The 27788-nt window shown below is 43.5% G+C and overlaps 1 protein-coding gene across 2 annotated transcripts in view; it reads right to left on the reverse strand.

Moving 5' to 3' along the window:
* cemip (cell migration inducing hyaluronidase 1) overlaps window positions 1-27788 on the reverse strand; it is a 160505-nt gene that overhangs the window by 8238 nt on the left and 124479 nt on the right. For both annotated transcript variants that reach the window (XM_084361131.1, XM_084361132.1), the window contains exons 15-24: window positions 19889-19958; window positions 19216-19344; window positions 15451-15536; window positions 13493-13624; window positions 13183-13218; window positions 10373-10528; window positions 7996-8176; window positions 7464-7679; window positions 4950-5161; window positions 473-658 (exon numbers count right to left, since the gene is read on the reverse strand). In XM_084361131.1, coding sequence (XP_084217257.1) covers window positions 473-658; window positions 4950-5161; window positions 7464-7679; window positions 7996-8176; window positions 10373-10528; window positions 13183-13218; window positions 13493-13624; window positions 15451-15536; window positions 19216-19344; window positions 19889-19958 — 1404 coding nt within the window. The remainder of the gene's footprint in view (window positions 1-472; window positions 659-4949; window positions 5162-7463; window positions 7680-7995; window positions 8177-10372; window positions 10529-13182; window positions 13219-13492; window positions 13625-15450; window positions 15537-19215; window positions 19345-19888; window positions 19959-27788) is intronic.

Genomic DNA, 27788 nt, shown 5'->3' on the forward strand with positions numbered 1-27788 from the left:
TGAGATTAGGTCCCTAATGGGTCATTCGATGCCAACTCACACTGAATTCAGTCATTTTCCCAGTTCTTGTCATGGATTTATGGAAAAAATCATTAAAAATGATGTGTGTGTATGTGTGTATGTCTGTGTGTGTGTGTGTGTGTGTGTGTGTGTATGTGTGTATGTCTGTGTGTGTTTGTGTGTCTGCGTGTGTGTATGTGTCTGTCTGTCTGTGTGTGTTTGTGTTTGTGTCTGCGTGTGTGTGTGTTTGCGTGTGTGTATGTGTCTGTCTGTCCGTGTGTGTGCGTGTGTGTGTATGTCCGTGTGTGTGTGTGTGTGTGTGTGTGTGTGTGTGCGTGTGTGTGTGTATGTCTGTGTGTGTGTGTGTGCGTGTGCGTGTGTGTGTGTGTGTGTGTGTGTGTGTGTGTGTGTGTGTGTGTGCGTGTGTGTGTGTGTGTGTATGTGTGTGCGTGTGTGTGTGTGTGTGTCTGACCCAGTGTCTTCCTCCCAGTAGTAGTATCCTCTGGCCAGGTGTGAGTGGTTGATCTTCTCTCTCTGTGTCGTCCTCATGAAGACGCCGGTCTTGCGGGTCTGTTTGGTCAGGCGGTTGTGGATGTCGGAGATGACGGTGAAGGTGGTGCCTTGTGGGTAGCAGACGCCAACGTTGATCCAGTCATTTCTAGGACACAACAAACAGCACAATGTAGGTATAGTACTGATTTCATCTTCTGTTCTCAGAACCACAGTAACAACACACACGACTGTCTCTAGCTGTATCTGCTCAGGTCAATGTCACAGTCACTGTGAATGGAGAGGAACAAAATAGTTAACCATGCGAAAGATACAAAAGTATCGGTCATGAATATTCACAAACAGTATGTTGCAGTTTGGACAAGTTTGTGGTGGTTTTCTGTGTTTTCTGTGTTTCAGAGGTGCTGTGAGCGGCTGGGCGGGGCCACCTCTCCTCTGGCGTGGCTGTGTCTACTCTCACCTGCTCGATCGCTATACTGAACTTCCAGTTGAATAATTCAGTCTCTCACTTCCTAAATCCAGTCTATGGGTTTCACCATTTTTTAGACAGAGATAGAGATGATTAGAATAAATAAAGGGCTCTTGGTTGCAGCTTTAATTACGTGTCCAAATAAGCTGAATCAGGACAAAACAGAGCAGTCCAAATTAATACAATTAAAATCTACTAAACAAACTCCCCCGAATTCAACAATTCATTAACAAGACGGAAAATTAAAAGATGTTAATCTATCTCGCTCAGCAGCTTTCCACTGAGTCCTTCATCAGAGCTTAAAATCAGCATGAGGTGGCAACATTTTTATAGATGTTGCTGCACAAAGCAGGCTCATTAAAACACGATCACTAATTTCCCCATAAAAGAGAGCAGCTGTTTTCTGAATCAAGTCAAACATAAACAGGTCATATTTCAGCTGTCTGCACACAATCAACCTCACTTGCTATATTCCTCTGAACTGTAGATGGGGCCATTGGTACAGTATATGCACCGACCATGAGAATGTACTGTTCTGCCTCTGTACTGTCCATGTCAGGGTGGACTCGGCTATGGGGAATAGATGGCATGCTTGAAATGACAACCAGCCTTTGGGTAGTTTAAATATCTGCAGACCTCATTGTCAACACCATCTGAGGGGAGGAGCACAGAGTGAGACTCTCCCCATTTCTGTGGTCAGTCTTGTTAAACATCAGGAGCGACAGGAATGAGCTGACGGCCTCCATCAGCTTACTTCACTCATCGTGCATTAGCTGAGTGAGCTCAGAGCCGGCCTGCCATTTACAGAGAGCCTTTAAGGATGGGATAGGACCAACTTCCCATGTTGTCATCCACAGCATTTTCCTGCATTTTGCCTCTGTACATGCATGCTGTACCTTCACCTCTGAGGGGTCATCAGTATGCTAGAAACAAAGTACTTCCACTTTTCATTGTCGAGATTCTGCAAGCAGGACTTTGGCCGGGTGTGCAAAGGAAGCATGGTCTATTTCATTCTTAACATAACTTATTCCAGCCCTTTTGTGTGTTCAACACCATGAATTCCTCCTCCGAGACACTTACAGGTACACCATTAACCACACTGCAACGATTCATCATATTGTCCCTCTCTAGGCTTGTTTTTGTGGCTCTTCTTGTTTACGTTCATTCATACGTACACTTGGTACAAGCTAGTTTGTTTGCTATTCTGCGGTTCTCCTGGCCTCTCGGCTGTGATTATTGAGCACACCTGTCTACAATCAGCTCATTGCTCCTCCTGCTCTGCACACCTGCTCTCTTCAGTCCATCAGCCTGCAGCATATCTACCACAGCTCTCCAGGTTGTTGTTTCACCTCAGTGGTAAAGGTTGCTTCTGGACTTCAACACTCTTGCAGACTGGTGAACGCGTTTGTGGGAAGTCTGCGTGTGCTGAGGGCTGCCAAAACCCACATTCTCCTGCTGACTTCTGGAGAGTTCACTTGGGGTGCAGACTTTACCATTCTTCACTGATTTAATTTCCACATATACAGATACATATGCTCTCCTTGGGCTCATTGCAAGTTTATGTTGAAACAACCCAACGAGACCTTTAGATCCTCTGGACTGAAGAACCCAGAGCCAAGGACCGCAAAAACGAACCCCGTCCAGCCAGGGTGGTAGGGAAAGCATTGCACCTTATAGGCCAAAAGGAATGGTAAATGTACTGTAGCGCCTTTCTAGTCTTAGCGACCACTCAACGTGCTTTACAACACAAGTAAGCATTCACATGGTAGTGACAGAGGCTACCATACAGGAGTGATAACCATTCATATGCACGTATACACCGATAGGGGAAATTTGGGTTGTGTATCTTGCCCAAGGATACTTTGACGTGTGGACTGCAGGGGCCTGGAATCAAACCCCCAACCTTCCGATTGGTGGGCAACGGCTCTATCTCCTGAGCCACAGCCACCCTGTAAACTTTTGTTTGACTAGTTTATTACTGAACTGACCTGTGGCACGTCGTCCTACCACACGCCATGACGTTCCATGCCAACCCAGACAATTCTCAGCCTGTAGGTACCAACATACTCCCCATCACCTGCAACATACTTTGATTTGTCAAACTGATGGAGTGTCATTATCCTTCCACGATGATATTGATGAGTCATTTGATCACATCTACAGATGAAAACGTTTCGCTCTGTTTCTGCATGGTCCTTCTCGGAGGCGGGGTGGAGCCTGTCATCACAGTGCCCTCCTGGCTGTGTCCCAGTGCGCCCTCAGCTCTGTCACAGAATTCTGTGTGTTTTGTGTGTCTTTGTCAAAGTGATGAATCATCCAAATGGGGTTAATGACAGTTTTCTAACGGTCTCTCATCTATAGCTCTCAGTTGCATGCATGAAAAGTGACAGAACTGGGTGTCTGAGGATCTGAAGCAGAGTGTCAGTTATGGAAAGTTGTTCGACAAACTGACGAGCACTGTGTTTGAATTTCTTGAAGACTTTGGTACATCCTCAAAAGACAAACCCCAAGGACAGGAAGACTGATGTGGTGTATGATGTCATCAGGACATCACATGTGACTCTATGAGGAACACTTCATCAGTCAAACAGCAAGGACATCATCGGTCTGTGGACACCAAACTGCAGCCACTCACTGCAGTGGCAAGAAGTCAAAGGTCATCAACCAGGAGACAGCGTTCGGCTGGAGACAGATAAGGAGGACGTTCGCATCGGACACACAGAGAGACTTCTGTTCACCTGCTGTCACATGACCAAAGTAGCTCCATTCACTGTCTGACACACAGTCTTCCTCCTCCCCTCTCTGTTTGCTTCGGTGCCGCTCCAATAACAGTGTGATGGGAGAGTTAAAAGTAAAATTCAGGCTAAACTCACTTCATGGATGGCTGAGCGCACCAGATGAAGCCCTCAGGCTGCCTGGTGAAGCCAAAGAACCGGGCTTGTAAACAGATCAAATGCTGCTCTGGAAGCTTTTCACTGGATCAGAAAGGTGAGTTTGTTTCTCTGGGGAGACTCTATTGTCTGTTCAGACTTATATTATCCTTCTCTTTTAAAGCAACAACATCTTTGGAAAATTTTACATTTACAATTCGGTCATATAGTGTCAGAATATAGACCATGACTCCACTACTACATTTACTTCTATTTGTCCCAGTCAAAAATACTCAAAGTGCCTGTGGCATGAGATAAGTATGGAGTCCTAAAAGCTCTCATCATCTAATTTAGGGGTACTGTAGTTCAGCATGGAGCTCTTTTAGCTGTAATTTACTCATTCTAGTACTCAGAGGTTATCTTCACTGATAACGTGAGCACCAGTCCAGACATTTTTATGCCTCTTGACAGCGATAGTCGTGCCTGGAGGCATTATGTTTTCAGGTTGTCTGCCCATCCGTCCCATTCTTGTGAATGTGATATCTCAGGAACACCTCGAGGGGATTTCTTTAAAGTTAGCACAAACATCCACTTGAGCTCATACAGGAACTGATTCGAGTTTGGTGGTCAAAGGTCACTTTGATGCTTATTGCAACAACATTTGCCATAAATGTCTAATCGGATGAAATGATAAGCGATGACATTTAACATCCAACAGGATACCACTGTGACATCACACCATAACTCAGGAACAGAAGGGAGACCATGACCATATTTCACATTTGATCAGACACTGAATTAGTGACACTATTCTTGGTGTCCACCACCAGATCTTATGTGCTGCTGATCATTTCTGATGTTAGCTGGCTTGTGTGCATGCTCTATGTACTTGCCTTTGTGTCTTTTCTATAATCTGCCCAGAGACTGCAAATGAAAATTATCCATTTGACTAAATCTGGCTCATCTACAACGCACTAATGGATATTAATGTGTGCTGTCCATGATTCTCACCTGGTCTGACAATACAACCCAGAATTGCTGTAAACATGCTTTGTGTGAAGGTGTGTACTGTCACGACTGCAGCTCATGTGTCCACTGACTTGTTGAAGTTGATGAGCCAGATGGTGACCTCAGCAGGTGCCGCCTGGTCCCAGTGGATGGTGTAGCCTTTGGCCAGTGTGATGACGGGCTGGAACTGCTGGTAGTGCTTCCTCTTACCCAGGGCGCCCTCTAGTGTCAGGGGCCGATCAGGGTAGTCATCCCTCACTATGTGCATGTTCAGGTTGGCAGGGTTACGTGTCTGGACGTAGATCTGAAGAAAACAAGACCATAGAGTTAGAAGGCTGATTCTAATATTTATTAATGCGGTGAAAAACAGGCTTATCCAGTATCAGTGTCATTCTGTGTTCATCTCATTCCGTTTGACTTGATTTGCCCCTGGACTCCCTTGCTGTGGGCTATAACCTAATGTTTTATAACCTTGTTTAACATCCCCTGTGTGGGTGTTTCAGTTATTTTATCCATTTACAGGCCCAACGGTCCCTTTAATTCAATCAAGCCCAATCCAACATCAAACTCAACTCGAAATTTAAACCACACATAACTGCTTAACCATAATTTAGGCTGAGCATGAAACTGTACTCACTCTGATAGCAGCCACATAAGTACGCCTTTTTTTCATCAAGATCCATTCATTATTCCCTTAAAACTAACAAAAATCTCCCAATGTTAAATAAAGTAAAAAAAAAAAATGTCCTGGATCCGTCCCTTATCTGGATCTGCACCAAAAGTCAATGGGCTGAGGCCCAGAATAGAACCCAGAAATCCTGCTGACAAACCAACAAACAAATGGATATGGTTGAAAACACTGAAACAAATTGATTTTTGCAAATTACAACCTTACAAGTGAACTTTTTTAGGGCGCCAGCTGGAACTCCAATGTGTGGGATAACTGCTCATTAAAACATGAAGTGTTGTTTTGAGACTACGTAACACTTAAAAGAGGGAATAGTAACACAGTAATGCACATCGTACAAGTGTTGAAGCAATTTAACACTCATCCAGTTCAATACACTTTTCTGTGACATCTGTCTTGGTCTGGTATATGGTGGCTAATTTAATGTGACCAAACTTCAGACGTTAAGTTTTAACATTACAGCTGATGTTACTGTGACACTTTGGTGACCTCATCTTCTCTCCTTGTTGTGCTGTTATGTAAGATGATCCTCTCATTGTCTCTTTTGGACACAGTGGCAGCTGTTCAGCAAAGTTAAATATTCTAAGCTGTTGAAAGGCACCTTTGAGAGAGCTATGCTAGCAGATTAGCCTGCTTCCAGTCTTTGTGCTATACTAAGCAGAGCATGTCCTGTGTCAGTCTGTACTGTACTGGACACTGAGGTAAAACTGAAATACAGCTCCGATTCCACAAATGTTGGGATGCTGTGCAAGAAGAACAAAGCAAAAAAACTGATGATTTAATAATCATTTCTGACGAATACTCAATTGAAACCAGTACAAATATATATATATTTATATAAATATACTTATTGCTAATTTGATGGCAGCAACACGTTTCAAACGAGTTGTGACAGGAGCAGCTGAAGACAGTGAAACGCTCTAAAAACACCTGTTTGGAACAGTCCACAGGTAAACAGGTTCATCGGTAACAGGTGAGAGTGTCATGACTGAAAGGCTCAATCATTTACAAGCAAGGATGGGGTGAGGTTCAACACTTTGTCAAACATGGTTGTATAAAGGATGTTACTCAGGTCTCAGGAACACATTATAAATAGTTTGTGTGTCAATAATTGCATTCTGGTTTAATTTATGTTTTACACAGCGCCATTGTTGTGGAATCTGTGGTGTATAAAGTGAATATTACAAAACACAAGATAAAAAAAAAAAACATAAATAATGAGGATGACATAAAAACAAGAAGCATAGAGGATCTGTGGGGTATTGGCAAGAGGAAGATGAGAGACACCAGACCCAACAATACAGACGAGCTGGAGGCTGCTATCAGAGCAACCTGGGCTTCCATGACACCTCAGCTGTGCCACAGGCTGATCGCCTCCATGCCACGCCGCATTGATGATCAGGCAAAAGGAGCCCCGACCAAGTACTGAGTGCATGAATGAACATGCTTTTCAGAAGGTCAACATTTCTGTATTATAAATCCTTTGGTTGATTGTTCCTATGTAATATTCTAATATTATGAGATACTGTCAGCTGTAATCATGTCTTGAAATATTTCACTTTATGTGAAATAAATCTAGAATACAAAAGTTTCACTTTTTGAATTAAATTAGGGGAAAAAGAACTTTTTCATGATATTCCAATTTTTTGAGATGCACCTGCACATTACCACAGGAGACTGTATGCACACACTTAGGAACAGTTAAGATTTCTAAAATATGCCAAGAAATGCATGACTGATTTCTAATTTCACACAGAACAGATACGTCTTATTTATAATTACAAAGGACTTTAATTGGGATATGAAGCTGCATGTGATCATTGAATGGATAAAAAGCGTGTGACATAAGGTAGACTTGTGTTTGTGAAGGCTCATTTTTGAGAATGAATGTGTGGAGATGTGACATCCAGTGACCCACCTGTGCATAGTGGCCGCTGCAGATCGCAGCCCTCCAGTCGGGCACGTCGATGCAGTCGGGGTGACGGAGCAGCCAGTTGTCCTCTTTCACCAGGAAGGATCCGGGATATTCGCTGACCGAGCCGTCTTTATCATGGAAGATGGTCGTCTTGTCCCCATCCATCTGCATCTTATTAAACCAGGGACCCGGCTCCCCAAAAAACACCCGCGACGTGATCTACAGTAGAGGGATGGAGTGATGTAGGCATTCATGTGAAGCTGCTCATAAGGGGTATTTTGTGCTCTTATACATCACTGATGATTATATTGAAAATGCCAAAGCTCCCAAACGTTCTGTACTAATCCAGTTTTGACTCTGGTCAAGGTGGACAAGATCCCAACACTAATTAAAAAAAAGACCAGTGCTCTTTTTTGACTGTTTTTTCCTCACTGTTAGTGGTGAGGAGGGCTCAGAATTCTTCTGTCAAAGTTTCTTTTTGTATCAAATCAAGTTGTTGTTTTGTTTTGTGTATTTCACGCAGAGGCGGACTCACAGGTACGTGGTCAAAGGTGATGTCAGTGACGTTGTTATTGGGGCAGCTCTGCCACGAGTTGTTGAGCCTGAAGCCAAAGGCGCTGGTGTGTCGTCCGTCCAGCGCTGTGTACTTGCGAAATGTGCAGTTCTGCATGTTGATGGGCCCGTCATAGATCTGCATGCCCCGGATAGGAAAATCACTGCAGGGACACACACACACGCACACACACACACCCACACACACCCACACACACACACACACACACACACACACACACACACACAGAACCCAATTACAGCCCATTAGCGATTTACATTTATTTAGTGGCCAAGTGAAAAGTAAAGTGATGCTGATACAGCTCACTGTGAATGCATGGGCTCAAGTCCCATCTCATTCATTTACAGTATTTTGTAGTCGGCTCATGTTAACCTGGTTTTCCATACCAGATTAAGATTAGCTCTGATCCAGGATTAGAGTCCACGCTTTATTGGCTGACTTTGGTGCACTTTCATCCCTGACTGAAGGCAGAGTGAGGGATTAAAGACTATTTTCCACAGCTGCTCTGGTCTCTGTTCACCAAATTTAGTCTAACAAGCAGGTTTTCAACCAATCTTCCACCTTGGAAACACTTACTTCCTTACACCTTTATTCATTTGAACATACACTAGATTTGATTGTTTCCAGCGACGATGGTGTTCATCACACCCATTTCACATTATGTCTATCCACAATAGTGTGACAGCTGGGTTAAGAATAAGCTCTTGTTGACTTGGACAGTGTTTAAGGTGGAATCAGACTGAAGTTGAAGAATACAGATTGTAAAAAGGCTTTCATCTCTCAAATATTAATATAATATTTTTACTTAAGTGAGTGAGAAAACCATTTTAAAATCTGTCACTGAAGGTTGCAGAGTTGGTGATACAATCTGTGTGGGGCTTTTCACTACTTGACCCATTATTAATATAAAATGATTCATTAGTACACATTTTACTGTAATCATATTATGATTATGTCTATCAAGTGTCCTTTTGGCACACACATGCACAATGTCGATGTGACCATTTGACCGTCTGATATGTTCGAGCTCAGACCCACTGAGAGGTGGTGGTGATGTGAGAAAAGAGGAGAAAGGCTGACTGCCACATTCTGTGTTCCTGGACTGGCGTTAGTTAAGTCCCGGCCATGGGCTGTGATGAAAAACTGTTCCAGAGGCCTCATCCAATGTTCAGCACTACTCAGCACCAGAGCACTTGTGTTCATACAGCTGCATCAAAGAATGTCAGGCTGAAGATGAAGAATTCACACAGAAGTGTGTTATGTAGACGTGTCTTTCCCACACACACTAAAGGAATCTCTGAAAACACTGCTGTTGAGACAGTCCAGCAGCTGGCCTAGCATGCGTACACATACAAGGAATATGACTCTGGTTTCAAGTTGTTCTCAGAGTTAGACCCAGTTCAAATGGAAACAGAGATTGGAACAGACATACGTGTAAACAACAGCAGAGCTGGCTGTGTGATGTCTGAGTCGGGGTAAAACACCTTTAGGTCTTCAGCCATTACATGGTTCTCCAGTGTGGGGGTGAGCGGTTTCCTGCAGCAGCAGGGTTGTACTCCAACTGGGCCGGGGCATGGGACTGATTCTAGCATACCAAGTCTGGCTCTCACGCATACCAGCCTCCATTAAACTGGTGCTCCACCCAGAATCTATCTTTGGGGGAATTAAATACTTTGGCTTGAAAAGTAGCTGTCAAATGTTCTCAGTCTGATCCTTCATGACAAGCAGCAGCTGTGCTCAGCTTTTCAAACCCCTGCATCACTACGTCTTCACTGTCCATCCATACTGTGTACGTTCTAAACACGTAGTTACATACTGTATAAAGCACGACACAGAAGCAGTGTCTCAAGCCATAAGTTGGCAATACTTGTCAGCAGAGGAGTCTGTTCCAGCTGGCTTTAATGTGAGCTCACCACATCTACAATTCTTTATGGACAAACAAAAATATCTTCTTTTTACAGCCAACTGTCAGGCCACCAGGGGTTAAGTGTTTGATATGCAAAAATCACTCATCGAAGTTAAAACCAGGCTAAATTTGGCAGAAAAGGGAAAGGTGTTTAGTCTGTGTTACATGTACACTAACAGTGTCTGAACAGCATCTCCTGACTACATTAAAGCTTACATGTGCTCTGGTGTCTTAGTTCTGAGTTCAGTCTAGTTCTGGGTTTATGTGACAGTATTAGACATTTTCAACGTGTTCTCAGACTTTTGGACCCGAGTGTAACATCTGACAAATGATCATTTTAAGGTTTCATGGCAACATTCCATTCATCTGGATGAAGTTTCTGGGCTGTAAAACCAAAACAGCGAGCAAAAATAGGCAATAATTGTCACTTACACGCCACGTGGCAGGGTCCTGCCAGTGAGGTCAGAGCCCCCGAGGCCCCAGATCCGGTTGTCAGGCACGGGCATCCCACGATTGTCACTTTCACCCACAAACAAGGAGTTTTTCACCTGCTGATGGGAGCCGTCATCATCTGGGAACGTCCCTCCACTGCACACACAGACAGAGGAAGTAGCAGCAGTGAGTGTAGTGATAGAAGATGTACAGTAGCTGCAGCATCAGTACTGTTTGTTTCATTGATCCCACACTGAGAACTGCCTTTTATATTCAAACACCAGGACAAACACATCATTTACATCTAGGAGGAACTTCTTTGTAGAGTAAATACAGCTCGAATATTTTAGGCCAAGTTAGTCATCATGACTAACACAGATTACGGGTGGGTTCATGATCTCGATGTCATCACCATGGTAACTGTCATCTGGAACATTCAGTGACAGCGAGGTGATGAGCACACATTGAGCTGACACGTTACAGAAGCCTCAGGCAGAGAGGCAGAGAGACAGACAGAGAGACAGACAGAGAGACAGGCAGAGAGACAGGCAGAGAGACAGACAGAGAGACAGACAGGCAGAGAGACAGAGAGACAGAGAGACAGACAGGCAGAGAGACAGGCAGAGAGAAAGTAGATAATCAGCCATGACACCTCACACGAGGCCAGCTTGATGCTAATCAGCAACTGTTTAACGAATGTGTTCATGTTTGTGAGCGTGTGTTAGAACTGCAATGGTTGATTGATTAGCTGTCAAATATTATAAGAACTACAATAATAACTTAATTGTCAGCTATTTTGATAATCGCTCATTGACTGTCATCATTTACTACTACTGAGCATCTTGTGCTGATATTAATATCATGCCACCACACAGACATAAACAGAGAGCCTTTATTCAGCTGATCATCGGTCTTCCCTCTTTCATTTGCATCTCACCCTCATGATTCAGCAGAAGCAACAGGTGAACTAATTTTTCAATTCAATTCAATTCAAAGGGGCTTTATTGGCATGAAAGTTTAACAACAATGTTGCCACAGCATCTGTCCGACATAGCACAACAAATAACAACACAAACACAACACCAAGATTGATTTACATTAATTATATAAACAGTATATACAGTGTGTGTGTGTGCCTGTGTGTGTGTGTGTGTGTGGGTCATTCGCTGTCCCTCAGGTTGTGGCATGTCGACACATATTGGCAGCAGATATGCCCTGTCTCCTTCTCCCAGGAGTATTTTTAATTCTGATATGTTGTTCAGCTCTTTGAACTCTGAGATTACCAAATTGAATTTATTAAAATAAATGTTCCTCGTTTCAGTGAACTAATGATGACTGACCCTCTCGGCCTGTTATAAAAGCAAGCAACCCTGGCATTTAGAGGGGGATGCCACACATTTTACAGAGGGAGATCAGTGTCAACCTGTATACTGGCTCTGGGAGAACGTTGTCAAGACTGAGAAAATAAACTGGATGATGCCCTCAGAGTCTCCTCAGCTTGTGTTTTGAAGAACAGGAAGTTTATAGATGTAAAATGTAGATGTCACCAGACAGGGAGGCTCTTAGAAAGAGATTTATTCCAGTTACATTATGGGAAGTGTAGGATCCAGTGTATTTGGAGCTTGACCCCTTCCAGAAACTTCTGAACCTCTCCTGGACAATGATGTTTTTTTAAAGGTGCAATACGTAAGATAGATAGTGATCCAAAGCGTCATGATTTGATGACCTGGGAAACTCAACAATCAACTACCTCTCTCCAGGATCGCTTATTGCACCTCTAAATGTCTTAAGTGTCCCTTTAAGATCCTGTGCTTGTCTATCAGGTCATGTGGGAGCTCCAGAATGTGTGACAGCCCAGCTAGCCAAATCATTATTTATGGCCGTGACATCATTTGACAAACTCAACATAGTAAGAGGTTGGTGACGGCGGCTGCGCTGCATCATCGGCTGCAGTGACATTTAAAAGAGCGATCAGAGAGGAAGTCAAAGATGACAGAACTGTCTTTGTGGCTTCACAGTGACTGAGCAGCTTCAGACCAATTATTCTGCTGAGCGACAGCCTGTTCAATCACTGCTCAGTCTCCTGCTCTCTGGTCACATCGCAGTGATCTCATGCAGCATTTATGACACGGCTTTTCATTCATGTGTTGTCAGACTACACAGGTGTGAAATGGTGATTTAATCATGGCCTTTAAGTACAACATGATAACCAGCCTTCATTTCCAAGCTGCGGCGGTAAAATCATTGTTTCATAATCGCAACATCATCTGACAAAAATGGAAGCAGCACAACAGAATGACAGCCGCTCTGCTGTGTATTCAGCTTTATTGACATTTAAAATGTCGAGGATCACATAGAAAGTTAAAGATAAAGGTCATCTCCACTTTACCGGCACGCAGACCTCAACCAACCCTCGATGGCCTGCCGACGCTGACAGATTCACACACTTGGAAATGATGATGTTTGTTGAGCAGAGGGCTTCAAATAGGAAAAAACCCAAACATTTACAATCATACATGAGTCCATGTGCTTGTACATTATGCACCCTGCTTTGTAAAGTCAGTTAACATTTCTCACCCATTCGCAGCTCTGTGACCATCGCACCCCAAAATTACTTTTCACACTAAACGCTCAGTTTCCCAGTGCAACATGCAGACTCCCTGTAGGGCCTTTTTCAATTCACACTCCATTCACACAGAGCCGGAGAGAGGGAAAGAGAGCTGTTTGCATTTGTCACCAGTTGATGCAAACAGCAGCTTTTTATTTCTACCCATAGAAGAGTGAACAGTGATTTAATAGGGGGGTCTTACCTCGCCAGAGTGAGGCCAATGCCATTATCAGCAAATCTAAACAAGAAGGAGAGAATATTATTACTGTGAGCACAGCAACAGGCTGAGGTCTCCAGGGAACACACACACACACACACACACACACACACACACACACACACACACACACACACACACACACACAGTCTGGAGGAGATAAAAGGTTCATTAGATAGGGATGAATTCTCACTTTCATCTCTGTCTTCAATGTGAAACGACCTGTGCTACCTCAAACTCATCATAAGGATATTTAACTACACTCAGTGGTTCTGTGCATGCATGCAGTACTCACTGGCAGTCGTCCAGCCAGACATCCCCTCCTCTCAGCCAGGCTCCGTGGTCCTGGTTCTTATAGGCTACAAAGTGGTGGATCAGAGCAGGGACTCTGGGTTTGAAGGGGTCAGCATCCTGGTGGGGGCCATACCTAAACAGTGTGGTAGTGGTAGTGGTAGTGTTGATAACATTCAACAGAAGAAGAGGAACTGGTGTATCTGATTACAGAGCCGCCAAACAAATCCGGCTGAGAGGATTCCAATCACATTGTTTTAATGAAGAAGATGAGTAGACAGTGGACAATGTTGCCTACGCAGTCATAATGAACATAAGACTAAATGTTCTTCAGTATCACATGCAATACACACGTCATTCCCACATCATGTCCAGTATATGTGAGGCATGCACAGTTCCATGTGAATCCCTCATGCATGACTCAAGGCTGTACTACTCGAGTCTCAAGATGTTTTTCCTGAGATCCGTCTCACCCACTACTGTCTTTGTTCCCAGTGGGGCTACAGACGCTGAGGCCTCCCGCTTACAGACTGGCAGTGTTGTTGTTCAGTTTGGTGCACTGACTGTAGAAGACTGTTGGATTATGTCAATAAATGAATCAAAGTGCTAACACACTCCAGTCAACAGCCCAGCTTCACGACCCTGATCTGATTCTTTCCCCTCCAAGCAGAGAGAAGGAAAAACTAAATAATTAATACATTTAAATTCAACACAAATGCTGAATGTACACTCACTCCATTATTCATATACATAATAAATTACTGTTAATGCTTAAATTAACGCTCCTTATTTGTCACATCGCCACCATCTGCTGTCTGGCTACATGTAGGTGTGTCCTATGAGGCTACTGTACAATGACTGATATGGTTAAAATCTTAAGGATGATAAATGATGAATTTATTTGCCATCAAGCGTTTTGTTCACACACAACTCCAATGACGCATCAAAAGAAGACAGGTCGCCATGACTACGGCGGCGACTCCCTGCAATATCAGTGTGCTTCGATGCAAGCTCTCCTACAAAAGTGAACACTTTCTATGTGCTGTTACTTTGACAGCGATGTCTCGGACATCAGGGAGAACCGGTGCAGTTCTCAGCTGCTCCGACAGTCGAGAAGAACTTCAACTTTGGAACAACCTTAATGTGAAATACACAAGCCTTTACCTCATGAAGACTGCTCCTGTCTAAGAGCACACACTTACATAGACTGACTGGACGTGCAGAGGACCAAGACGCAAAAAAAAAAAAAAAAAAAAAATCAGATTAAATGCAACTCTTATTTGATTATGCATGCTGGTACAGTAATGTTAGTATATCACACAGTACCTTTTCACTTAAAATGTGACTGATGGGCAAGTTTTGTCTCTATTCCTCCATTATCAATTTGGGGTATTGTCATACCCAATGTCTAATGTAAAATCTGAATATTGTTAAGATCATCATCCATAGAAAGGTAACCTATATTAAGTAGCCACTGCCTAACAACGTCATTCCAACCCCCCATGCTGTCACAGGCAGCAGCAGACTGAGTTTGTCACCGCAGTAATGCAGGCGATGCTAGAAGGTGGAAGCACAAACTGGTCCCTGGTCTGGTCTGACCTCTCAGCAGGACAGACTAACGGAGCAGCCTATGGTTCTGCTGCTGGTCTCCACTCAGGAACTCTTTCCATTACAAGTTGCTCGTGACGCCCTTTGAGGCGAGGCAGTCTGTGAGAAAGCCTCCTGAGAGAGACAAGATGTCCTCACTTTGAAGAGCATCACTGAACTACCCGTGGTAAACGACACCCCCACTGCGGTTCTATATTATAGCAAATATTTGTCAGTTACAAAACATCAACAGGAAACATGAGCAGCACGCCCAGTGTAATCCATCATGATGGATTACACTGGGCGTGCTGTGACTTCAGCTTGTCATGCAGGGTATTTGTTTGCTACAGGGTGAGGAGATTTACAGGGTCTGACCTGGCGCCGACCAGAGACAGGAAGGGTCTCTTGTCCTTGTCGTTTGCCTGGGTGGTCTTTACTCCATTATCAAGGATCATTCCAGCCTGGGACAGGAAGGAGATGAACAACATGTCAAGCAGTGAAAAAAACAAACAAACACAAATGATAAAGAATAAATCAGTATTAGAAATAAGTTGTCCCTGGGTTGATTTACACAGAACACAGACTGTTAGTAGTTTCTACCTCACTACAACAGTCTGCTCTCTATTTTTAATGTGAAATGAGTCTGAATAAAATATGAAAACACTCTAAGCCAGCTGTCAGAAGCTGACCTTTTAGTTGAGTTGAAACCATAATTTGAATGTTATTTCCTCCCTTCGTGCAGGAAGAGTTTAATTTTGACAGCAATAACTCAGTAGCAGAGGACTCACACTTCTTCTTTCGCCATCCTTTCCAGACACATGTTGCACACACACATGTGCAGCATCGGGTCTGAATTAGCAGCAGTGCATTCAGATCCAATCAGCTGCAGCCGCTCTCATTTAAATCATCAGTGTCACTGAGCATCCTGCTGAAATATGTGGCCCTGACAGTGTTTGTGGTAGATTAAATGGAAGCCGTGTATCCATCTTGACCTGCCCGCTTCTCACTCTGGTGCTAAAACGTAAGTGGGGAGCTTTATAGCTTCATAAAGGGAAATTGTATCTTTAAATAACCTGGCTTGTGTGTGTAATGGTTTAAAGCTGTTAAGGGTTTTTTGACAACAACAGAGCAGACATACTCCAAATATACTGACTGCTACACAGCCCTGTTTCAATTCTTCATCTTTGCTTTTGACCAGTTCTTTCTGCTATCAGTGTCTTTGGTCGTTGTCTCAGGGTTGTCAGGTGCAGCTTGTGCAGGAGAAGATTAGATTAGATTATCTTGCAGGTCTAGAATGGTGTCTGTCTTAATTCCACTGTCTCTAGGGACACTGTCAATTTGTTTGGTGAGTGTTTTAACAAATGTCAGTATTGAGTTGGACAGGACACTATCCCCGCTCTCATCAGTAGCTCCTCTGTGTCCATGGATGAGTCTTGTTTTTTCATTCTTGGGAGACTTGGTGGATGTGTTGCTGGCAGCATTTCCATTCGTGTTGTCTTGTTGAAGGTGGTGGTGATCGATAAAGGCCTCCAAGTCTGAGTAGGAGGTTGGTCCAAGAAGAATGTCAGGGCAAGCCTTTCTGTCTGCAGCTGGAAATAGGGTGTCACCAGGTTCAATCTCACCGTCGTCACACACCTTTTCATTCTGAAAGAGCGATGGTCATTGGGAAGCTCTCACCGTTTAATTGGTGACCAGCTGCTGGTAGCAACATTTGTCATTTCAGTCTGAAGATCAACAGCCCTTGGTTAAAAGCAAGAAGCCTGTTTGTGTCTACTTCTGTCTGAAGTCTAGGATTCTCTAGAATCTAAATGAGAAAAACCTGCCACTGCTGTCATTGCAAACTTCACATAAGCACAACTGGAGAGGAAGCTCGTCAGGAACAGCAACACCCATGTGGAAGTTTGAAAACTAAAACAATAAAGGGCTGGATATGAGTTCGAGTAGGTTTGGCAGTACTAGCAACCACATTACATGACATCATTTCAATATTAGAAATATTAGATCATAGAGCTTTGAAGCAGGGTGACACTGCATTTAGACAAAAACTGGATATCAGTGGCTTTAAGTCAAGGAGGATGTAAAATGTCAGCTATTGGAGCTTTAAACCGCTTTAACTAGGCTGGAAACTAACAATAACAATAACACTAAGTTGTCTGAGAGCCCTTAGTGCACAATACCATAACTCTTCCTTTGATAAACAAAAATAGTGTTAATGATAAGAGCCATCCTCAGTCGGTTTGCTGCTTCAAAACAAATCCAGCAGCAGCACGGTGCTGCCGCTCTGAACGGCCAACCTGCAGCCCTGACACAACCTCTTCTCTCACAAACATCCCGGGGCGGCAGCCTGACATGAGTTATGCTCCCATTAGGATGATCCAAATTAAAAGTGAAGAAGGGAAGGATAGAGTGAGATGGGAGAGAAAAGAGATCACTGTTGGGGGCAGAGAAAGGAGGGAGATAACAATAACACTTCCTCTCCACCAGCGCCTCATAAATCTCTCTCTGCTCGAGCTGCGCTGGGCTCGGCTTGATGCCGCGGGCGCCTCCACGCTCTCCTGTCCTCTCCGTCTCATCCTTCTCCTTTGGCTCACTTTGCTCTGTTTCTGTTGTCTGGCCTGATTTGTGTTACCCTCACTATTCACCTGTTGCTCTCCCTCTCTTTGTCACTTAGCAGGTCACACTCTACACTGTAATCTTGCTTTTCCCCCCTCTTAGCTGTCAGTGTAGCAGTGTTTTTCTAATACAAACGCAAAAAACAACACCAATAAATCAGTAATGAATGTTTTAGGTCATTGTGATGTACGGACTTGTAATTATAGAAAGCCATAGCAGAAGTGGTCTGTGTCACTGCAGGACACCTGGGACTGCACTGATATTGTCACTGTGAGGCGTTTAGTGAACCGGTGTCTTCATGCTCCCTCAGAGGCTTTGCTCCCCAAGACTGAACAAAGGCTGAACATTTGGAGGGTTTTTATAATTTCATCATGGAAATAATTTAAATGGCACCTCAATAATTTAGTACTACACTCTGATGAAGCGGAGAGTCTCAGAAGAGATCGATCAAGAAAAAGAACAGCAGCAGAGACAGAGATACCCTGACCTTTGGTCATCCTGGTGAAACATCCTGATGTTAAACCTCAGCCTCAGTGGGGCACGCTGCACACAGCAGCAGACCAGTGGACACATCTGTTCCAGCTGCCTGGTGCTGCGATGGCTTGCTGAGGGCTGGACGGGGCAAGTTGCTTTTCAAAAGTATTGGAACTGTGCCACAGTCCATCATTGTTATATTCTATATGCATTCACAAACTTTCTCCCCTTAAAATGATTTAACCCATGTATGGACACACGGCCTCGCTGCTGCCCACATCATAGACATACATATGCTCTATTAGCCCCAAGCTGCTGCCTGCTGTCTGCTTGTACTATTTTATGTTTATATTGACGATGTGCACTGTTGTTATGTTGTTCTGTAAAGCACTTTGTAACCATGTGTTGAAATGTGTCATACAAATAACGTTTATTATTATTATTATTACTCCAGAGGTGTTCACAGGGAGGCTGCTGTTCGCAGTAGTCAGCAGTTACTTTAGCAACAAGTAGAGCTACCTATTAAAGCTAGAGCTGCGGCTGAGCAGCCAGAGGAAAACCACAAAACACTTTCTCCATAAAATATGATCCAATCTCACCCAAATCAGTGAATAATGTGTTTTTGTCCAGAAATCTGTGAGACCCGGTCCCCAGAAAAAAAACTCTGCTCACTCTGGCGACGTCCTCTTTTTGGACTGCGTCACAAAATTAAGAAAGCTTTTATTTGTGTACGCCCTCATGAGCGGCATGAGTCATGAACATTTTAAAAATCTTTTTCCCGGAAGATGCAAACTCTAATATACCATTAAGAATAGTATCGGGCCTGATACTGACATAAACACTTTGTGATAAAAACAACTAAACATTGATTTTCACTTGATGGATACTTCATGTGTATTTTATGTAAATGCTGCTGCTGAGTGCATGCCTCAGTGTTCGCAATATGTGACTGTGGTGTGAACATTTTCTACTGGCACGTCTGACTGCTGCTTCAGGTTCTGACTGCTCCATGTGGCTCTCCTCCCCCCAGCATGCGTCCGTCCTCAGACTCACCCTGTAGTTGGAATGGGCTCTGTTGTTGGTGAACTGGCCCATAGGTGTGTGTTCAGTGCGTCCTGGGGAGTACTGCCCCTCTGAGGGGCCAGTGGGCACATGGTGGAAGATGAACCAGAAACCTGTTTCCTGATGGAGCGCACGCACACACACACACACACACACACACACACACACACACACACACACACACACACACACACAAAGAAACTGTCAAGACGTATGTTTTTAATTAGAATAAATGCAGAACACAAAGAACCTGTGCACACGAGTCGATTTGTGTAGATCTTTCTGTTCATACATAAACACGTGCACACTCCCTCACACACACGGCCACAGCCATCACTGTTTGTTGCCCTGTCTGTTTTTGTGTTGTTCTTTGCAGGTATGCAAATGAGAGTAGTTATTACATTGGTGAGGATAAATGAGGCTCCATTCCACCAGACGTACCCTTGTGAAATCCCAGAAGTATGATCATAATTGGCACTCTATCATAGTGAAAGTGCGGCAGTGCCTCTGTCTGTTGTCTACTTGATTCTGAAGTTAATAGGAGTACACAGCCATTAATCTGACCTGGCAACGTGGTAATGAGACAGACCTCCACCTGGAGAGGGATGGGGGGAGAGAGGTGGGTGAGGGAAGAGAAAGTGAAAAGTAGAAGTGAGAAACTCACCTCTGAGCCTGCAGCAGCACAGTTGATGAGGTTGTTATTGGGGTTGGCGATCCAGAAAGTTGAAGTTGCGCTACAAAGAGGGAGAGTGGGAGAGGCAAAAGAGAAAAGAGCATGGTTATTAGATTACACACAAATGGTTTGAAACAGTGAAGTAGTGGTAAATAAAGAAAGTAAAAACGCAGTAATGACAGTAACTGAGGGACAGAAAATGACTTTGTACTCACAACAGATCTGTGGTACACAAATGGACTACTAATAATAGGTGTAGTGCTGCTGGAGCACATCGGAGCGCTGCTCCGCTCCGCTCTGCCACTTTCTTTCTCCAAGTGAGGAAATAAAGTGTTCACAGTTTGTACAATCTGGTTGAATGTTAAAAGATTAAAGTGATGAAATAATAAAACTACTTTGTTTTATGGCATATTTTGAACAAAGGTTGGCATCTTGTCATCAGCAAAGCTGAACAGCTCTGCATACACAACACATACATAATGTTACGTATATGTAAGGAGCTGGACACGTACAGTAACGTCCTGTCATTCACTGTGTGCGAGGGCCGAGGGGCTGCATTTCACCCACCTACACACTCAGAACAACTAACTAAGAGTTACAGCAGGAACAGAGGCAGCGACTGTGTTTAGAGCCAAAAAACTCTGAACCTATAATCATTTAAAACGTGACATGTTCAGGCTTTGTGCACAAAGTCAGTCAGGGGTTTCTGCTCTGACATTTTCAGGGGCAAAAATATTCACAGTGGGACGAACATTATGATGAAAGTAACAGTGCACAGCAGCAGCTCTGAATTAATGATCAGCCTACCTGCTGCATAAATGACACTTTATACCTCATAATAATGTTCCATACCCACATTTGGCACTATGGGAATAAATATTTTTACCAAGGCTAAGTTTTCATCAATTTTCTGTCTTGAACTGGTGGAAAAAGGCTTCCATAGGAAGGATCGATAAATGAGTCATGTATGAGAGCAGTCCGTCTCCTCTGGGTCAGAGTGCCGCTAAAGATTCTTTAATAACGAGATTTTAGAATTCCTTTTTAATGTTGCTCCTTCTAGCAGGCCTACGCATGACCTCAGTATTAAAGTATAAAATCCTGGCTTTAGCCCTGCAAGCAAGAAAATGTTCCACCGTACACGATGCTGGTAGATGTGAACTCATTTTTTCAGCCCAGTCTGCAGCTCGCTGACATTAACTAGTAGGCAGAAGCTAAAAAGGTAAAAGTTCACAATGTTGTTGTTAAAGCCAGCATGTGTCATGTGTGCGTGTGACACACAACACCCCCCCTAATGGACTATTCTTCATGCTGTAGTATCTTTGGGAATATTTTTTCTTGAAATTCAATCTAAATGTTTTTAATGACAACTGATATTAACAGTCCTGTTGTTTTTTCTTCCTTTCTTACTGGTACCTCACATCTCGTACTAAACTTGTAATAGACAACCTTTTTTGCTTTGTCTTCTCATTCTGAAGTAAATACCCAGTCACAGTGTGATGGCTGTAGAAAAACGACACCATCGGCGGAGAGATTGGTTCCCTATAAGCCTCGCTTTCATGTGCTATTCGGTCTGTCACATGACATTACAGCTTTGGTTTATGAAGTAACAGATGCTTTTGGGCACTACATCCCACTCTTCTCTCTACTTTAAGTATTTACAGAGTGAATTAACAGTCATGTATTTTAGAAGACGGGAACCACAGCATTCTCTCCGTCTCCCTCCTCTCTTTTTTTCTTGCTTTAGGTAGAAATGTTTACATCCGTTGGACATCCAGGGAAAAGCTCTGCTGGCGTAAAGTATGGATGTGTTATGAAAAGGATACACAGCATTCTGAGACTGCACCTCATCATTTCCATTAAAGTTGCTTATCCAGAGCGTACGCAGTCATTTCTTCCTGGTTCGCCTGTGAATGCTTAGGCACAAGTGTTTAATCAAATGTGTATAAGTGGACATTCTGGAGTTTACTTGAAAGGATAAAAGTCCTGCTCAAATTGCCACAACGATGAACATATCATTTCAGCCTAGAAAGGTGACAAACTCATTTGCAAACAAACTGTGGCAAAGTGGATTTACTCTGCGACATCCCTCATCTTGACCTATCTGTTAACCTCTCTTATCAGTCATGCAGCCTTAACGAGGACAGTCGCTCCTCTACCCATCAGCCCCTGCTGCGGCTCAGTCTGGATGAGGAAGGAATTAGTTCTGGTGTAATCAAGGTCTCAGCCAGCCCCTACCAAGGTTCAGCCCCCCCAGGCTCCTTGATGTGTTCTCTGTCAGAGAGGGTATGAGGGAGGAAGGTCCAACACAGATTAGGAGGAGAACCTTTGAGCAGCTGTGCTTTGTGGCAGCACCATCACTCCAGCATCTCTCCACCACAATGACTGCACGTCTACAGGTCCTGTGTTGGCAGGTGTGTGTCTATTGAGGTGTGTGCAGGTGTGTATGCTAAAACAAAAATGAAAGAAATTGGAAAAGTTGGATTACGAAGGGGATTAACAGAGGAGAGACAGAAAGATTAGCAGGCTGATACAGAGTAAAGGTCACACACACTGGAAACATTAAAACACACTGGAACATGGATTTGGCTCGAGGGAGGAGAAACTACAGTCCTTCAGCTGACTCAGTTTCCATTGAGGGAAACATTTCAGGTTATAATGACAGCTGAATAATAAATAACTGAATAATAAATAATGAAAGTTGAAGAGGAAAAATGCAGAAAAAGTAGATCTACTCTGCCTACTTGAATTTTTTTTTTTGCTTTACCTTAAGAAACATTTAACTGGTTATGAAACAAGCTCAGTTTAACACTGATGCCTCTATACGACCTACATACAGCAAGAAGATGGTAGAAGAGAAGATCTCTTTATAATTATTACAGGTATTCATAATGCCTGTCACTGGGCCAGATTCTGATTTATCTGTGTTGAATAAGTCATAAAATGAAAACTACTTTTTTAGTGCTGAGGATGAATTGAAGGCAGAGGTTGCTTTAGACTTTCGGAACAATTCATAATCATTCATTACCCCCATTTTCATTTTTTCAAACTCAAACTTTCCTCCTCGTCCACATGGACTGTAACTTTGTGCTCGCTTATGCGGAACCAAATGCATCAAGGGAGATTGCTACAGAGGTGGATGTAATTACTGCATCTTTGCCTTAAACAGACAGCCTCTTATGGCAGAGTTTTGAAGTTGATCCTGCATGTAACAGGATAAATCCCGCAGCATGACCCCAGTCAGCAGCTCGTCAACGCACCGTCAGAAACCTGCATAGCGAGGAGGGTTTTCAGCGGGTGGCGTGCATGTTGGTATTGACAGTGCTGCCTGTGATTTACTGTCGTTACTGTAGATAGCCCTCAGAGCTGAGACAGAGACAGCCTTCAGATTTTTACATCATATATTTGGTTAATGGGACCTCTGACTGAGCTGGACTCAGGACAGGAGCTGCTCTGTAGTCTGCTGGTACGGCACTTAAACAAAGTTGACTTTGTCTCACTTTTGTCATCACCAAAATGACCTTCCTCAGCAGAGACAGCTAGAGGGAAGAGGGGAAATATGTTTTAATGCCAAAAATGACAGGGAGCAGTTAAGTGCCCCTGTAGCTGTCAGTGTGCTTTACCCCCCATACCTGCAGGCTTCACCCTCTCACCCACAGCTCTGCTCTCATGGTTAAATGACTCAGACATTTCCAGACAAAAGCTGCCGCCTCATGACACAATATTTTGACTGCTGGCTGTCAGAGAGGATCCGGACGTGGACACCTACCTGCAGCAGCTCACTCTGCTATGTATTAGTATGTCGAGCATAGGGGTGCACAGTGAGCCACGGATAGCTGAGCCTTGGTATCCATGCAACACAACTAGTGAGCGGACACTGACACTCAGTGTGTGTCTGTGTTCCTGTAGAACAGACCGTCATCTTCATGCTCTCCCCATCACATGTACATCACTTGCTTTTACATTTAGCTCTTGTTGTACATGTCTGCATCTCCCTCTTGGATTCTAGATTTTTAAATAGTGAATTATTGTTGGCTCTTTTTTTTTTAAAATGATATTTCTACAACACAACCTTTACTTCCAGCATAGACACCTCTCTTGAATTTTTCCTTTTTTTTTTTCATAAATTCTTCTGCCGTTCTCTTTGTGTGAATGTTTGCACCTCAGAAAGCAGCTTTCACACATGCACCACCAGGCATTATGAGAAAATCAGAATAGTTCAGTTTGCAGGTATGTGAGTGAAAGCAGCTTAGGGTAATGAGTATGAATATAAATGGAAAATATACAGTTCATCTCCACAGCAGCTTACCACATAGAGGCACTACACCTTCAACCCCCACTCCCCCTCTCCTCTCCTCTCCTCTCCTCTCCTCCTCTCTCCTCTCCTCTCCTCTCCTCTCCTCTCCTCTCCTCTCCTCTCCTCTCTCCTCTCCTCTCCTCTCCTCTCCCCTTTTCTTTTGCTTTTCTCTGAGTCTTTGTTTCCCTCTCTCTCTCTCTCTCTCTCTCTCTCTCCTACACCCTCCCTGACTCTGTTGCTGCAGGTTAACCAACTTGTGGATTTCATGGAGGTATACTTTAATTTTAGGATAGACTGCCAGAATTTGAATGAATGTCAAACACAGATAAGAATGCAGCCTTTTTGCCGGACAGCGTCAAGTAGCATGACAGAACTCTCTCATTTAAATCTGTTCATCATTAAAAAGTATCCAATAGCAAAGACATGGGTTGTTTGACACGTACGCCACCGACCCGGACACCGACCAAACTAATGAAAACAGCAGGGATACACAGGAAGTAGCCGTGTGTCCATGAGAGAAGTGAAAAGAAAAGCAGTGGAGGTCGGGTTAGTAGATGGATGTGTAGCTTGCCTGAAGTTCTGTCACAGCCCTTGAAATAATGTCTGCTGTCCTTCTAACCATACTCACAATCTCTTCCTCACCTACACCGTACAATCACTGCCATACGCTGATATTGTAAAAATAAAGAATTTTGCATTGAACATTAAAACCAGACAAAAAGTCTACAGCCATGTTAGCTAAATGGTAAAATCAGTGGGCTGTGCACAGTGATAATGCTAGCATGCTGATGTTTAGCAGGTATAATGTCAACTATGTTCACCATGCAAAAACACCCTCATACCAAAAGGTGGTTTGTCAGCGTCTCCCGGAATATCATTACCACAGCAGCATAACAGTGACACACGTTCATTGTCAGGTCACAGTTTGGTTCGGTTTAGGCAAGATAACCAATCAGGCTCTCAGCATCTGAGCTTATTCTGTTAAGCAGCTATTTGGTTGAAAACCAAATTAGTGGACAAACTGAAATTTTGACCTGATGATGGCACCAGATGAAAGTTCAGGGGATCTCCTTGATTATAATTTATAATTTGGGGACCATTTAGGTTTGAACCAAATTCCACAGCAATCTATCCAATAGTTGTCGAGACATGTTGATAAAAAGCAAACCAGTCAACCTCATGCAGGTGCTTTGGGAAGAGTTGGGGATCACCAACCTCTACATTCATCCTCTGAGGACTCGGGGCCTCATTACAGAATGACTGAGAACCTTCATCAACAGTTCGGACAGGTTTCCGATATGAAGCTTCAGGAATCTGTGCAAAATTCCACAGCAATCCATCTCACAGATCCAGAAACTTCAACACTGTTTTCAGCCAGGCTAAATGAAAAAGCCACAAACATTGTAGTGAAAAAGCTTATGGCTGGTTATTAAAAGCAGGTATGTTGATGTATGAAAGAAGACCTTTTTTGTGTGATTGTGAATGGTAACATAAATAAGCGGGGTGCCCCCGAAGCTCGGTTGGTAGAGCGTGTGCCCCGTGCATGGAGGCTGTGTCCTCGCCTCAGCAGCCCAGGGTGCATGTCGCCCCCCCTCGCTTTCCCTGTCACTCTCCTGCTTCAGGTCTTATATCAAAGAGAGCCATGAAAAACAAAACTGTCTGCCATCTCTTGCCGTTCCTTCTGAAGGAGGAAGCATGGATAGATAATCTGTTATGTCAAATGCATGCTCAAGCAAACACGCACGCACACACACACACACACACACACACACACACACACACACACACACACACACACACACACACACACACATGCACACACACACACACACACACACACACACACACACACACACACACACACACACACTCCTTCTCTCTCTCTTTTAATAAGCACAGCATTAGGCCCAGCACATTCATCTGGCTCGGTTTAAATGACAGTTTCATCCTCCACATGCAGCCCACATGTTCCCTGTTCCTGGCAAATCTGACTGAAATTTATTGTTCTCATCTGAGTATTTAAATTCATCTCATACACAACTCAACAATGACAGGGGAAGAGACAGAAGGAGCCACAAGGGAGCGTTATAAAGCTGACTGGAAATTAATCATCATAAATCGTACAGTGGGGAACGTTGTTAGTGCAATCATGTTTGATTAAATTGGAATTTTTCAACCGCTGTAATAAATACACTGGGATTTGGAAATTATTACAGAATACATTGATCCAGACAAATTGGACAAAAAGCCTCATTAGGAGTTCAGTGCATTGTGTGTTGCCAGGCTGGTGTAATTGGATAAATTAGGAGAGGACGGAGGAAAGGAGGAAAGAAAAATGAAGGGAGCAGAAAGTCGAGGCTAAGATAACGTAAGACACAGCAAATCCTCCCAGTAGCACCGTGTTGGAGAGCAGGTGGATGACTCCATATCAGTGAAAGCCGGTGCCATCGTGCATCCCTAACCACGGCCTTTATCCTCTGCCGCTGAACGCAGAGGCAGTGTGGTGAGATAAAAAAGTCCTGTGACCCGGATTTAACTGCTTTATATTCTGAGGTGCATCCTCACGCTTAGAAAATAACAGAGTGAAGGTGCAGGGGGGAACAGGCTACCTCAGCTGACAAATCTGTGTGCCTGATGTGTGCATTGCTACCTTTGCGAGGACCAGTTTCTTGTAAGGGGACATTTTGCTTACATTATTTTATAATTCTGTTTGTATTTATTCATATTTACTGTGTCATTTTCTTTTTTTCACTAATGCCGGTAGTTTTCTAATAGAGAGGACAGGGACAAAAGGACGGTTGCAACACAGACTTTGTTTGAGTTGGAGTTTGATAGAGGAGCTCATCATGTTGTGACCAATGTCGTCACTATTGTGTTTCTGCATCAAGCCTCCACCAGGAAGTCAAAACAGAGGCTTGTGCTGAACCCTATCAGAGTTTGTTTTTAAGGTCGAACACTGTGATAATAAAGGCATTTTAATGCAAGGACAAGAGTAACATGGCGTTAATTTAGATTTTTTTCAGAGGTCTCACCAGTGCAGATGTGTATGCTAGAACATGTCAGGCTGTTTTATCTGAGGGACAGTCCTCAGGAGCTGATGACGCACTCAGCCAATTTTATACAATTTAGACATCTAATATGATAAATTGATTTCAGAGTAACATGCTTATTTGCTCGGAGGACTAACTGCAGCATTACATGCCAGAAATGTTCGGTCAATCCTGTCTGATTGCATCTGGCCCATTTATCCAAATTGACAGTAAGTGTTGACAGAGAACTTGTATATATTCTTCACAATACAATTTGGTAGCTCTAAATATATGCATCTCTGTACGTAGATGGAAATTGTTTTTCCCTCCCTTCTGTTATGCAAACCTGGTTTTTATGATGCAGATTTGCTACATCGAGGTGGTTTTCGACAGCTGCCACAAAATGTTTACAACCATATTAACACTTCTGAGTCACAAATTTGTTTTTTTGTATGTGTGTGTGTGTGAGTGAGAGAGAGAGAGAGAGGAAGACAGAGAGGGAAAGAATGTTACCAAATGATCACTAGCACATTGTCAAGGTGTTTTCAGCCTCTGCCCTTCCACAGTG

Source organism: Pagrus pagrus, assembly GCF_965226575.1.
Source record: "Pagrus pagrus genome assembly, chromosome: 1".
NCBI classification, from domain to species: domain Eukaryota; kingdom Metazoa; phylum Chordata; class Actinopteri; order Spariformes; family Sparidae; genus Pagrus; species Pagrus pagrus.